At 32.0% G+C, this 14,341-nt stretch overlaps 1 protein-coding gene across 4 annotated transcripts; it reads right to left on the bottom strand.

The window, feature by feature from the left end:
* Positions 1 to 1,775: 1,775 nt before the first annotated feature.
* LOC7462591 (phosphatidylinositol 3,4,5-trisphosphate 3-phosphatase and protein-tyrosine-phosphatase PTEN2A) lies at positions 1,776 to 7,736 on the bottom strand. 4 transcript variants are annotated; one of them, XM_024604832.2, is made up of 14 exons: positions 7,523 to 7,736; positions 6,913 to 7,272; positions 6,338 to 6,439; positions 6,194 to 6,250; positions 5,232 to 5,297; positions 4,268 to 4,444; positions 4,063 to 4,149; positions 3,889 to 3,953; positions 3,736 to 3,812; positions 3,275 to 3,321; positions 3,031 to 3,161; positions 2,729 to 2,798; positions 2,059 to 2,607; positions 1,776 to 1,938 (listed from the first exon to the last, which is right to left on the bottom strand). In XM_024604832.2, the coding sequence occupies exons 2-13, from the start codon at positions 7,252 to 7,254 to the stop codon at positions 2,083 to 2,085; spliced, it is 1,746 nt and encodes a 581-aa protein (XP_024460600.1). In that variant the 5' UTR covers positions 7,255 to 7,272; positions 7,523 to 7,736; the 3' UTR covers positions 1,776 to 1,938; positions 2,059 to 2,082. The 4 variants fall into 4 exon arrangements, with proteins under 4 accessions (XP_024460600.1, XP_024460599.1, XP_052310729.1 ...); XM_024604831.2 differs by having other exon boundaries at positions 1,776 to 2,607; XM_052454769.1 differs by lacking the exon at positions 7,523 to 7,736 and having other exon boundaries at positions 1,776 to 2,607; positions 6,913 to 7,504.
* Between the last annotated feature and the right edge of the window lie 6,605 nt (positions 7,737 to 14,341).

Here is a 14,341-nt window from a genome sequence, read left to right as displayed (position 1 = left end):
TCAATTCATAATCAACCAAATGTTAAAAGATGAAATTAAAAAAAAAATCGATAAAAAAACTCGAGTCAACCCATCAAACCCACGAGTCGAATCACAAGAACAGGATAATCTAATGGAAAGTAAATCGAAAAAAATTATAAAGCTTTATTCTTAATAAATCCAATATTAAAAAATAAAATTAAAAAAAAAACTAAATTAAAAAAAACTTAAAAAAATAAGCCCCGTTAAAAAAAGAAGAAGAAAAAGTACCATAACATTTAATAAACAGTGCCTTTGTGAGGAAGATATTATTAGTGAATTCACAAGCTCTTTTAAATTTATATTAATTAATGTTAATTTCTCAACACAACTTAAATTATTATATATGTTTAATTTACGTGAACTTTGTAATAAAGTGATAAAAGTAGATGGAGAAGTGTTCTAAGAATATTCAGAAAGGGATTTATGCGATTTTTTTTTTTAGTTTAACGTGGGTGTCCGGGCCAGCTTGCACGCACCTCGACTAATCCCACGGACCCTGAAGTTAACGACCATGTAAGCCTCCAGTGGCCATCATATGAGCAACCACAGGGGTTGAACCTGAGACCACAGAGGGAGCAAAGATTTATGCGATTTTTAATTAGATATGGTGATGGGCATATATAACCTACTTCTTAGCATAGTTTTGAAACCCGGACCAGCCCGGTGGGTCGACCCGGGACCCGGCCACCCGGGCCTAGGACCGGTCCGGGTCTAAGTAAAAACCTGCCGAGGAGTTGGCCCGGCGAAACCCGGTCGACCCGGGCAAACCCGGCTTGGACCCGACCTCTTTTTTTATATATATACATGGCCGGAAACGACGTCGTTCGTTGTGGCCTTTTAAAATATCAAAAGTTTGGACTCAAAACGATGCAGATGAAGGATGAAGGATGCAAAATTGCAGACAGAGATAACAAAAAAAAGCAATTTCAATCGCATAGCTCCTGTGCCCGTAATACACCTCCACCCCAAACACGGCATCCCCTTCGTAGTGATCCCTACTCGTTCCTGTAGATTCCATTGAAGACAGCATCCCCGGTTTTGATCAGATCTTGTATCAAGACATGATTGGAAAAGCCCTTCTTCAAAGTTCCATACGTGAATATCAGCGTTGTTGTTGATGCACGATTGCTATTGTTTTCTATTTCGATGCCCATGTGTTCTTTCTCTCTCTCTCTCTCTCTTTAAGATTTTCTTTTCTTCTTTACCTTCTATTCTCAATTTAAAGAGAATATCTATTTCTGGTTGATTAAAAGAGAATGTTTATTTGTGGTTGGAAAGTTGGAAAGCAAATTGACGAGAGAGGGGAATTGTTGAAGTTTTTATTTGATTTTATTTTGGGTTGATTTATTGAAGTTTTTATTTGATTTTTTTATTTGATTTTTTTGGGTTGACCCGGGCATCTGACCCGTGACCTAATTATTAAACCGAATCGATTACCGAATCGAGTTTCAAAACTAGATTAAATCAGGAAGTATGCGTCTGTATAATTAAGTTTCCAAAAATAAATGACGTGAGAATATCTTATTTATAGCTGCAAATTTTTCTCAAATGCGAGCGCGTGCCATTACTAGCCAGAAATTTTAAGCCTAGAGGAAACCTACGCCAGTATTTATAAAAACTGGCATCATCACTCTGAATTTTCCTGTCCCACGATAATGGAAATTAATTTCTCATTAATTTCCTGTTTGGCAATCCCTGTGACTAGTGTTTGCATATATTAACTGATCTGGTCATGCTTTTATTTGGAAAAAACATGAAGAAACTTCCTTCTCATGAATCAATAGATTAACTTCAAGACTTGAATATGTATTGGCCAATTCATGACGCATTCGTCAAGCAGTATCAAAAGCCTTCATCAACATAATTGAGTAATGGAAACAGAAGTCAAAAGGAGAGATTTGAGGCAATATGCTGTTGCTGCAAGGAAAATGGTACAAACTTTCGGGGTTAATGACATAACAAATTAAGGGAACGAAAACAACGAATTCAATATACTTATCTAACTTGCGAATTTGCAGATCTTCACAATTTACTCACATGGGGGGTAAACCTTACAATGCATCACTCACTTTCATAGTCTTCATCTCCGAAAGTGAAAACAGATGCATCAGCAGCAATTGCTTTGATGTCACTGGCTCCTCCAGAGTCCAGGTGACGGATCTCGGTGCCAGGGGCAGGGTTCCCAGCCCCGCCAGCAGTTGGTTCCTTAGAAGCATTTATCTGTGAAGGTTCATGACTTCTGAGTGACAGTTGCTCAGCTCCTTGTGTTAAGTTCCTCATTTGTTCTGTTGTGGTGTTAGATGCATGATCGGGATGAGCAAGTCCAATTCCAGAAGCAGCTTGAGCTTGCCTGCTCTTTGAAACCCCAGTTTCCTCTCCCTCACTGTCTGAGAATACATCATCATTCTCAGCTATGTCACTTCTGTTGGAATGGCCTGCAACTCCACCATCTGTGGCTGCAACATGACCTGAGCTAGTAACATCAGATCCCTTGCAGGCCGAATCAACTTCAGACCTTGCAGGTAAAGTTCCATCATAGTCTATCATCACAACTTCAACCTGGAAACCTGGAGAAGGCAGTTTTCTCTGCAAAGAAGAGCCAGAAAATCATCAAAAGCAAGTCTAAGAAATAGAGTAAGCTATCTATCTCTTGTTGCATGACGTAACAATTAAATAAGTAAACCAGAAAGATTGAATTATTAAATACCTTGTCAAAACCATCAAGATCAGAGCCATTTAAAATTTTTCTATTCTCTGTCATCGTAGTATTTAACCAACTGAATTATGAAAAAAAAGAAAAGAATTAATCCTCAAGAATTGGAGTTATGAATAACAAAGCTATAAGCAAGCAAATGGGACCTGTAAACATTAATGACAAGAAAAAATTTATCAACTTTGGCTTATCAATTGATTAGAGTGCATTGGATAGAGGAAAATTCTTTCAGCTTATTTCTTCACAAATGTTAAGTTGTAAACAGATACATGTTTAATGTGTGGATGTTCACAAACCAGTAGAAATCTCCTTGGCGATCATGAAAATGGATCTTAAAGTCCCCGGCCAGCTCTGTTAGACCTAGCTCCATTGGTAGAGCAAAAACTACCATCTTTTTCTTAGGTGCACGGATCCAGAAATCTTCTGGCTGCGGAAGTGTGTTTGAGAAAATTTGATGAGAAATTTAAAATTAGTTTGGACAAAGTAACAAATAACACCAACTATTGAGACCATAGCCAAATAAATTCAATAAATACCTACCATTAAATCCTTGGTTTTTGGATGGTTTCTGGTTGAGAACAGAATCCCTGTGAGAAATAAGGAAAAACATCTCTGGTTATGCTATCATCCATACACGAGTAACCAAGAGACAAAAAAAAGTATCATGTAATAATAAAACCTTCCTCGCATAAAACAAGTCTTCTATTGCAAATTTTAGTGATAACAAACAAAAGCAGTAAAATCAGTGTTAGCACTAAAATGGGTTTTGCTTGTAAGATTAGTAAACATTTTTATACACAAAGCCAAATCACTTATGTAGGCAGGTCAGAACATGTCAGGGACATTATGGGGTAAACACATTACAAGTACAATAAAAATAATTGACAAATGAACGACTCTATGAGTAGGACTTATTATCATGCATATTTGTGTGAACATTGACACATCTCCAATGCAGCTCAACTGGTGGAAAGATGAATTTGCTGCAGGAAAAAGCATACCACTGTTGTTAGAGATAGTAATAGAGGGCCTTATCCAATACGGACATTGGTGAAGCCGGAATCCCCTAAGCATGCACCTGTCAACGACAACTTGAGTAACCAAGTAAAGCTAACTTTTAAAAGTGTGTTAAAGAAGAGGGACCACAGTTATACCTTCGTTCGGGCTGATTTTCCCCATTGAAATATGTTAAGATCCGCTCGAAGTATTTGACATACCTCTGGTTATAGCAGAAAATAATTACTTTCGTGGAATGCAAATAAAAGCAACCCCATCAAAGTCACAAAAAAAACTCCATAACAAGCATTACAAAAATGAAATTGACTAACAATCTGACTTGGAAGAACAAGAGCCTTCCCATCCACACATCTTTTCTGGTTGAAGTAATCGATGGCCTCCTCAGCAGTTGGGAAGAACTGCACAGAGAAGGAAAATGAAATAAGAATATGATTGAAAGAAAAGAAACCTACAGAACCAACGAAACAACTGAGTTTCACTAAGCAGAGAGATTCTTAATGAAATACCGAAAGGCACCTTAAGGAAAAGGAGAAGGCTACATATCATTAAACCTGTCCTGCCCATTCCAGCTTTACAATGAACAACCACCACATTTTGAATGTCTTCTTTCAACCAGGAGTATGCACTTTGACAAAATGATGTTATTAGTTGAAGAGGAGGGCAATTATGGTCATCAAATGGGAAGCACGCTACCTGGAAAAGATCTGAAAGAAATACTTAGAAAAATCCCAAAAACAAATATTGAAAAAAAAATTAATGAATTGTTAAACTAGTCCATCCCACCCTCAACCCCTATTGGCTAAGTTGTTCAAATTCAAACAGCCATGCAAGGCGGCAGAATAGTATATCACCTAAAAGGTTTTAACACTGTTCCATTTTGGGAGCAATAGATTTCAATTATACCTCAACATAAAAAATCAATATTAATACTTTGGAAAGATATTGTCATTGACAGGTCGCAGTTTATACTAGCCAAGATATTCCTATCTCTTAAATATGTGTACAATATCATGCATCCACAAAATATATACATTACAATTTCTTCATAACAGAAACAAACATGATGTCAATTATTTCTTATCACGTGACTTGAATAGCTAGGAAACCCTTAAAAACTCACCAACAAGAGAATTTTAAGAGAGAAAAAATGATAATAATAATCAAGAGCATCAGGACAGTGGTAATGTGTTGCTGGAAGAAATTATGCTGACAGTGTTTTTAATAAATGGATTTTGTTTTTAATCTACAAATGAAGATTAAAAAAAGTCCTCCAGCCTGTATAACAAGTAACAAAAAATCAGTATTGAGATCAATGCAAAACCAGGAATAACTTTTGGGAGCCATTGATACCAGGAACGAACAAATTAGACTGGACAGCGGAGAGTTTTAATCTTTTTCAGATCCATTGTAATGTTAGGCTTTGATGTTGATATCCAAGACAATCAGAATACATAAATACAAATGAAGAGGAAAACCACACCTTTCCTCCAAATCGTGATGCATCATACAATCTCTCTGAACAAAGATTGTATACCTTGTACTTTCCCTGAACAGAAATCATGATGATATCAGCAAAATGGGATTCCAAAACATAAAGCCTGACTTAATGCAAAGGAGATTCTTTACAGGTGAATCCATGAACCATAATAGGCATACAAAAACAATGGATGTAATATATCCTGAAAATAATACAGCAGACTAAGACTATTGGTTGGTATAAGACAGAGTGATTTTAAAGAGAACCCAGGTTGTTCAGGATCAGAACTGTAACAAACAGCACCTAAAGCCATTACTCTAGAGGTTTGATATCAGGAATAAAATTTCAGTGATAAAAGGAAAGTATTTCAATACCTAGCTAAAAACGTTTTACAAAACTCTGCACAAATGCTTTTGGATAAAAAACTCAGTTCTTAGTCGATGACCAGAATGATTCAAGGTACCATTTAAGTCCTGGAATGAGTTCTGTCTAATCAATAAAGCCATATCACGTGTAAGATATTAAGTATTCCACTTGAAGTACTTCAACTTAATGATTAGAGACCTGGACTATTCAAGCATGGTTTAAGTATGCTTGACCTCCTAAAGTATATTTTTCAGTGTTCAATCTATTACATGCAAATATTGAAAATACCCCAGTTCCATCTGAATCATTAACAACATTCTCAGTCTAGTTTTTATCCATCCTGTGCATCTTCATAGAGATTGTGTTCTTTCCTCAAGATTATATTGATATTCTTTCACATTGTTTATGAGAGATCCATAATCACACCATCTTTAAGGTACATCCAGATTCAAAGTTCCTAACTTTACAGTTTAAACTAATCAATCAGAAATTTTGAACCTTTTATATAAATAGATGACAGTTTTTTCTTCTACCTCATAAATTGTTACTACATTCCCTTACTGTCACGCATCTAGTCAGAAATTAAAACAAGGTCATACCTTATGATGGGTCTCAAAAAACTTTATCACTTCTTCCATGTGATTTCGATAGAATCCCTGTATCGATTTTCAGTTCATAATTTTTTAGAAGATAAATTAAACTTCACAATGAAATTGTGAATGCGTACTGGAAAATGTTTTCACCTCAAAGAATCCAAAAAGTCCAGAGCTTATATCACCAGCAGGAAAACCCATAGCAATTATGTTCTCAGTGATATAAGCCATATCCAAATCGAATCCTCCCTCCTGTATATATGTGATGATGCAATCAACATTACTTTTGGTGAAAACTTAGATATGCATGTCAAAAGTAAAACATGAAGAATGCTTGCTAGGCTGTTTCATGCAAGAGAAGGCAAGGGAATAAATAACCTGACCTGTGAGAAAAATTTTAGAAGCAATAACTATCCAGAAAATGAATACATGAAAAAAAATGTAGGATTTTGATAGATCAATCTCCAGGTACAAGACAATAAAGAATCAAGTCCACCAACAGAGCAAGTTTGATTTACTTATATCATGACCGTTTAAATAATTACTCATCGGTAACTGATTTGCCTTTGTAAGCTAACTAATTGGAATACATTTTCATTGATGCCAACACTTTTAAGACAAAACAAAGTGGTGAGAAAATTTTAAATTGCCATGAAATCCATTATTCAGCTATAACTCAAACATAAATTAACGTGTCAGTAACAGCAGCAACATGGGTGAGCTACCTGGTATCTCCGTTTATTTTGAGAAACAACATGGCGCGCCTTGACCTGCATGGCCTTCACAGCATTTCGAGACGAATCAACCAAACCTTTAGTGAATGATTCAAAAACACCACTTTGCGTAGATGTTGCGTTGCCTTGACTACTCTCCTCGGTATTAGGAAGCAGCGATCCAAAGCCACTGGTAAAACGAGAAAATGCAGAAATTCCAAAACCTTCAGTCTCCAAATTCGAACTCGAACTATGATTTCGGGTGGCCGCAGCCATAGAATGTTGTTCAAGATTACGAGAGTCTTTGTTAGAAGATTCAATAACAGGAGGTTGAGTAGATGGGTCAGGATCCATTGTGTCGTCACCTATAAACTGCGAAAGAAGGCCGAGAATGAACGAAAGGAAGCCATTCAGTTTCAAAGCTATGATAAATCTGAAGAAGACCAAAAAGAAAAACAACCCTTCTCACTAGCATTTCATAATCAAAACTAAAGAAAGAAATGTAAAAGATCAATCAATTATGGATATGGGGTGGCTTCATTTTGATAGAGGAAACACAATGAGATCTGATGACTGCCTAGCATTTTAGCAAAATCAAACAAGATTCTCTCACATTACTCACCAGATTTTATAAAAGTATTGGCTTCTCCTCTCTTCTCTTCTTGCCTGTTCACATTAAATCACATCTCTCTGACACGCATATCATAATCGAAGACGTGACGTATTGTTTTGCCGGGTGGCTGTCAAGTATCAAACAGACGCCATTGGATCCCTTGGGTTCTGGTTCGGAGGCAAACAGAGTTGGACTCCTTCAATTTGGATCGGGTCCATTTTTGGAAATCAACCAAACGCTCATGTTTAAACCTTGTTTTTTTTTTTTTTTAACTCATGTTTGGTATTCAAACATCTACAAATTAACCTTCAATAATTACTATTTAATTTTATTATCCACAGCTATAATCTATTCAATCTTTCTGCTAAAAAAATTTATATATTTACTTTTATACTATATAAAACGAAATGAGTTTGTTGTAACTTGCTTTTCACCCCTGTTTCAATTACTTCTTTTATTATTTTATTTAAAAAATGCAAAAATATAAAAATTTCCAAGGAAAATACATTCTTGACACAATTAGACCATTTTTATTTTAACATTTTTCTTATCATTTTAATGAGTTTTCATTGTAACTTGATATTAATCCTTGTTTCGATCACTTTTTTATTATTTTGGTTTTAAGATATAAAAAATGCAAAAATATAAGAATTTTCGAGGAAACTGCAATCTTGACACAATTAAACCAATTCTCAACCATTTCATGATTTTAACACTTTTGTTTATCATTTTCATGTTAACAAGTTTTCAAATGTTGAGATATTAAAATAAAAAACAAATAATATTTTGAAAAATACAAATAATATTTTTCTTTCTCACGTCCATAACACAATCAAGAATTAAGATAAGTTGGTTGATCATGAGCCATGGCTTTCATTGACCAAGCATAACCAAGGATTGTATTAGTTAAGTACAAGGGTGTTAATAATGCTAGCAATTTGGCTCAATGCAATGTATACGATCAATTAAGCTTAATATAGTGGTTAAGCCATAATCATTTAGAGGATGAATGATGTTTATTATTGGCAAAGTACACCTATCTTGATTAAAAAGACAAAACTATATCCTTGTAGCTATGTATTACTTCACTAAATATGTTAAAGCTATCACTAATCAATCGATCAATCAAGAAACAATTATCAAATTTATCAAAGAACACATCATCCACATGTTTGGACTCCTAGAAACTATTACTACTAACTAAAAATCAATATTTATTAGGGAAGATATGAAGCAATTTACACAGGAGAATGGATTCAAAATAGTACATTCTACTCCATATTATATCCAAGTCAATAGGTAAACATAATCAACCAACAAAACTCCGATCCTTAACATTCAAAAATTGGTTTGAAACAATCTCAAAGCTTAGCATGATGCTTTATTAGAAGTGCTATGGGAATATAGGATTTCATAGAAGATTACTTTAGAAACCTTAACATTTATCCTAATATATGGCCATTATGTCATGTTACTTGTGTGTTATTCTATGATTAAGGCAACACAAACAATTTACTCTTTTAGTAGAGTTGATTAAAATAACAATTAAATTCTTTAGAAAGATTTTGTCAATTAACATCTACCCTTGTTTTTTAATGATTACGAGTGAAACAAATGGTGTTATAGGTTGTTTTTTTAGAGGTAGTATATTTATATTTTTTTTCTTAAGAGTTTCACATTTATTTTGGGCAAGTAAAAGGCTATTTATGGGCTTAGAAAAGAAACTAGTCATTAGACACAATTTTCTGCTCGTTGGCAGAATCAATTAGATCATTTTATAATCGGTTAGATCATTTTTTAAGAACCCCAAGAGTTTCAAGAATTTTTCTAGAAACAGATTAGCCGTTTTGAGAAATGGTCAGACCATTTCTCAAAATGGTTGAACCGTTTTGGCTACTGCCTTGCCGTTTCCCAAATGGTGAGACCGTTTTGGCTACCGTCCAGATTTTGTCCCATTTTTATATTTTGATCTTTTCTTGGTTTTCTTTAGTTCTTTTGGGTTTGTTTGGGTTGTGTGGGTATTATAAGATGTCCTAAACAAGTCTAGTGCTATTTGGGAAAACACTATTACAAAGTCTTGATAAGTGAAGTCGATAACTGTTATGTTTATAAGTTCTTCATTCTTGACCTTCGCAAATCTTTTCCTTGCTTGTTTAATGATTTCTTGAATGATATAAACTTGTCTAAATCATCGCAAAGGTTTGTGTAATACATACATACATATAGGCATGCATTATGTTTTACTTAACAATTAAAACAAGATTAATGTATGTGGGACACAACCATGTTACATATAGCATATTGATATATTATTTATTAAATCATCATGAGCAATCAATATGATATGCATATATCAAAACTATCATATCAATGTTTTATTCTCCAATGTTTATGTTAAATCATTAACATAGCCATAAGGCTAACAACCTATTTAGCTTAAAAAACAATTACTCAGAAGAGTTGCGTAAGGTAACATAAATAATTCATATTATCAATCTGTCATGCAAGAAGAGTTAGAGGATTTGATTAAGATGAGATTTCATACATTGGATCACTTAGAAACACATAAGATTAAGGTTGAAACAACATATAATAACATGTTTGATTGAAAAAAAAATTAGCATGCAATTTCGTATGGAAGGATATATTTTCAATTAGGCATACAAATCCAAAATCTAACAAGTGGTCCCTTAATTAGGAGGATCCATATGTTCTTACTAAAGTTTTGAAACGGACAAAATATATTAAAAAGTATAAAGCTTTTCCACAATAATCCACATTTTTTCTTTTTTGTTTTCTATTTTTGTCATTTATTTTTTCTCTTCAATTACACACTTTTATGCCCAAATTAATGATCAATTTTTTTAAAGAGATTCAAAATATAAAAAAAATAAGGACCAAAGTGTAGGACACAATAAAAATGCATGGCCACTTTAAAATTCACGCAAAAAAGTTCTTCTATGTCCCCCAATTTCCTTTTGAATTCCTTTTTCATTTCCTTTGGTTTTTATAATTTTATTTTTGGTTGCTAAATTCATTATGTTTATTTTTTGGTTCCTTATTTGAGAGAGGAGAGAGAAAGTAAACAAAAAACGAGTGAAGAGAGAGCAAGTTATTGTATGATTGAAAATGTTGATCTTGGTGTCAGGATTTTCACCATAATCAGAATAAAATTTTCCTTTGAGTTTTTCACCATTTTCAGTTAAAAATTTATGCATTTTTATGTAGGGTTTATACCGACATTCAATATTATTCACGTGTAAATTTATACACTCATTTACTCATAATTCTATTATATTTTTCTCTAAGGATTTTCACCTAACTCACAAATTTTTTATTAATAGTATTTTATCCTGTTGGGATTTATTCAATTTATTATAATGTTTACCATACTGTTTTACCAATTTCAGACTAGGGTATATAAAAAAAATGACCCAAGTCAATTGATTTAACCCATCAAATCCATGATTTGAGTCATGAAACCGAGATAACCTTATAGAGATTAAACAAAAAAAATGACATAGGTCAACCTGAATTACCCTGCTAAACTTGCGACCTACATTATGAGACTGAGATAATCAAATATAAATAAAATTAAAATAAATTATGAAGCACAACTCTCAATCAATCTATTATTGAAGAGTGAAATTGAAAAAAAAATCAATCTAAAAAAGGACACACTAAAACGACCCGAGTCAACCTAGGTTAACCCACAAAACTTGTGATCTGGACCATAAGACTAAGATAACCAAATAGAAAATAAACCAAAATAAACCATGAAGCCTAATTCCTAATCAATCTAATGTTGAAGGATAAAATTAAAAAAAAAATACCAATTAAAAAAAAAACTCGAGTCAACCGAGTTAACCCGCTAAACTCGTAACACAGGTTATGAGACTATGATAACAACATAGAAAACAAATTGCAACAAATCATAAAACTTAATCTCTAATAAACCAAATGTTGAATGATAAATAAAAAAACATAGATTTTCCTTTAAAAAAAAACTAAAGGTATTGTTTTGTGAGGCGGTACACGATAAAAACACCACCTCTTTTAGTTTTTGTTAATAATAATAATAATAATAATATGATGGGAGAAATATTCTTTCATTTGAGAAACAAAATAATATAAAATGTATTGTTTATACAAAAAATAAACATCTACGTGTCAATCATAGAAAAACAATGATTGTTCATGTTATTAAAGGGGAAAGAGGTGAAATCAATTTACTATATTGGAATCAAATACATTGAAAATGTCTTAATTGACTTGGAGAATTAAAGAAAAAGACAACCAGATGACCAAAAGTTATGATCGACCAAGAAAAAACGATCAACTACAAAAATTTGAATATACATAAAAAACTAGAAAGGTTAATTATATTCAAAGCAAAAGTATTCAATATAATTTTAAAGTTATATATTAGTTTAGGATTCATGTAAATATAAAAGAAAAAATTAGTTTGTATTAGGATTATTAATGTCTTTTATATATATATAGGATTAAAGTTACATATCTTGATAGGATTCAAAGTCTGTATCCATATATAAAAGATCATATTGTTATTACGAGATGGCATGCATGTGCGCTGCTGCTAGCTTATAAAACAAATGTATTTGATAGTGTTATAATTATGAATCAACGCTAGATAAGTAATAGAAACTAAAGGTATGATGGAGCCAATATTTCACGACGAAAAAAAAAATTGTGTTGGTGATCAAAAACTTAGAGACTGAACAAAATGATTTGTAGCAATCCACAGTGTTTTGTGAGGAAAGATACAGTGCTTTCGCCACATGATTTAGCTTTTTTGGTAATAAAAAGTAAAAAAAATTACAAAGTTAAATTCTCTACCAACTTAATATTAAAAACAAATTGACAAAGATAATTTTGGAAGGAAAAAAACCCATAAGGAAAAACATTGTAGCAATTGACAATATTTTGTAAGGAAAACTACAGTGCTTTTCCCAATAAAATCGGCAAATAAAATTTTAGAAAAAATCATAAAAAAACCATTTAGAAAAATACTGTAGCAATCCACAATGTTTTGTGAGGAAAACAACAACGCTTTCTCCATATAATTTAGTTTTATTGTAATTATAATTCTTAACCAACTCAATATTAAAAAAAAAATCGACAAAGATAATTTTGGATAAAATCATAAAAAAAAATCATGTGGAAAAACACTGCAGCAATTCACAATGTTTAAAAAAAAAATTACAAATTTAAATTCTCAATCAGCTCAATATTAAAAAAAAAAATAGACAGAGACAATTTTAGAAAAAAAATATAACAAAAAAAAAACACTAAAAAAACAGGAGGAAAAAACCATGTTGGAAACACTGTAGCAATTCCCAATGTTTTGTGATGAAAGTTACAGTGCTTCCCCACATGATTTAGTCTTATTTGTAATGACTTATAATTGTAATTCTCAACCAGCACAATATTAAAAAAATAAAATTGACAAAGATAATTTTAAAAAAATCATAAGAAAAAAAAACCATGTGGAGAGACACTGTAGCAATCAATAATGTTTTGTGAGGAAAGCTATAGTACTTTCCCTACATGATTAAACTTTATTACAAAGTTAAATTCTAACCAGCTCAATATATATATAAAAAATCAACAAAGATAATTTTGGAAAAAAAATATTACAAAAAAAACACAAAAGAAACTAGAAAAAAACCATGTAAGGAAAAACTGTATCAATCCATAGTGTTTTGTGAGGAAAGTTACAGTGTTTTCCCAATATAATTTAGTCTTACTTGTATTTACTTGTAACTGTAATTCTTAATCAGCTTAATATTTAAAAAATAAAATTGACAAATAATTTTAGAAAAAAAAACATAAAAAAAATCATGTGGGAAAAAACACGGTAGCAATCCACAATAATTTGCGAGGAAAGCTACAGTGCTTTCCTTACATATTGTAACTGTAGCAATCAACAATATTTTAAAGAACAAAATTACAAAACTAAATTCTCAATCAGCTCGATATTAAAAAAATAAAATCGATAAATATAATTTTGAAAAATAAAAAAATCATGTGAAGAAACACTGTAGCAATCCATAGTATTTTAAAGGAAAAACATTACAAAGCGAATTTTTTAATCAGCTCAATATTAAAAAAGTACAATTGACAAAGATAATTTTAAGAAAAAAAAATAAAAGAAAAAAAGGGAAAGTACTGTAGGAAAAAAAAATACAATACACCGTGAGTGAAAAAAAATTAAAAAAGAAAAAAAGTAATACACTGTGAATTATTATTATAATCCACAGTATAATGGGTGTGGGTGAACAATGATTCCCTCACCCCCTTTAGCTTTATGTATAATAAACTATATCAAGCATTAAATATACAATTTCAATTCAATATTTTGCCAATTATTTACTACTTTTTTTACCCTGTTTTCATTATTTTCTCAAGTAGTATTTATTACTTTTCCTATAATTTCTTTTTCTTTTTCTTTAAACATATGTTTTCTTCCATTCATGAAAGTGAACGAAATGGTGGTGGATGGAACAAATAATTCTTTTAAGGTTTGAGGTTAAGTATTCTCACTGTTTGATTTTGTGAAATTATTACCTATATCTAATATCTAATGAAGATTAAATTCTCAATTATAGCATAATTGATCCAGAAAATTATCATATTGATAACAGAATATTCCAAAAATATATTTTATGTTATAAAAAAAAAACAAATCTAGGACCTACCTCTTGTAATAATAATATTAATAATAATAGACAAAAATGAAAATCAGACAGCCAAGCAGAGCTCTGACGGGGGATTAGCTTAAATTTCAAGTTGTTAGTAGTACTTTAC

This window comes from Populus trichocarpa, chromosome 7 (assembly GCF_000002775.5).
Source record: "Populus trichocarpa isolate Nisqually-1 chromosome 7, P.trichocarpa_v4.1, whole genome shotgun sequence".
Lineage (NCBI taxonomy): Eukaryota > Viridiplantae > Streptophyta > Magnoliopsida > Malpighiales > Salicaceae > Populus > Populus trichocarpa.
Note: the sequence above shows the minus strand (reverse complement) of the source record. Positions and strands in the feature narration are given on the sequence as shown.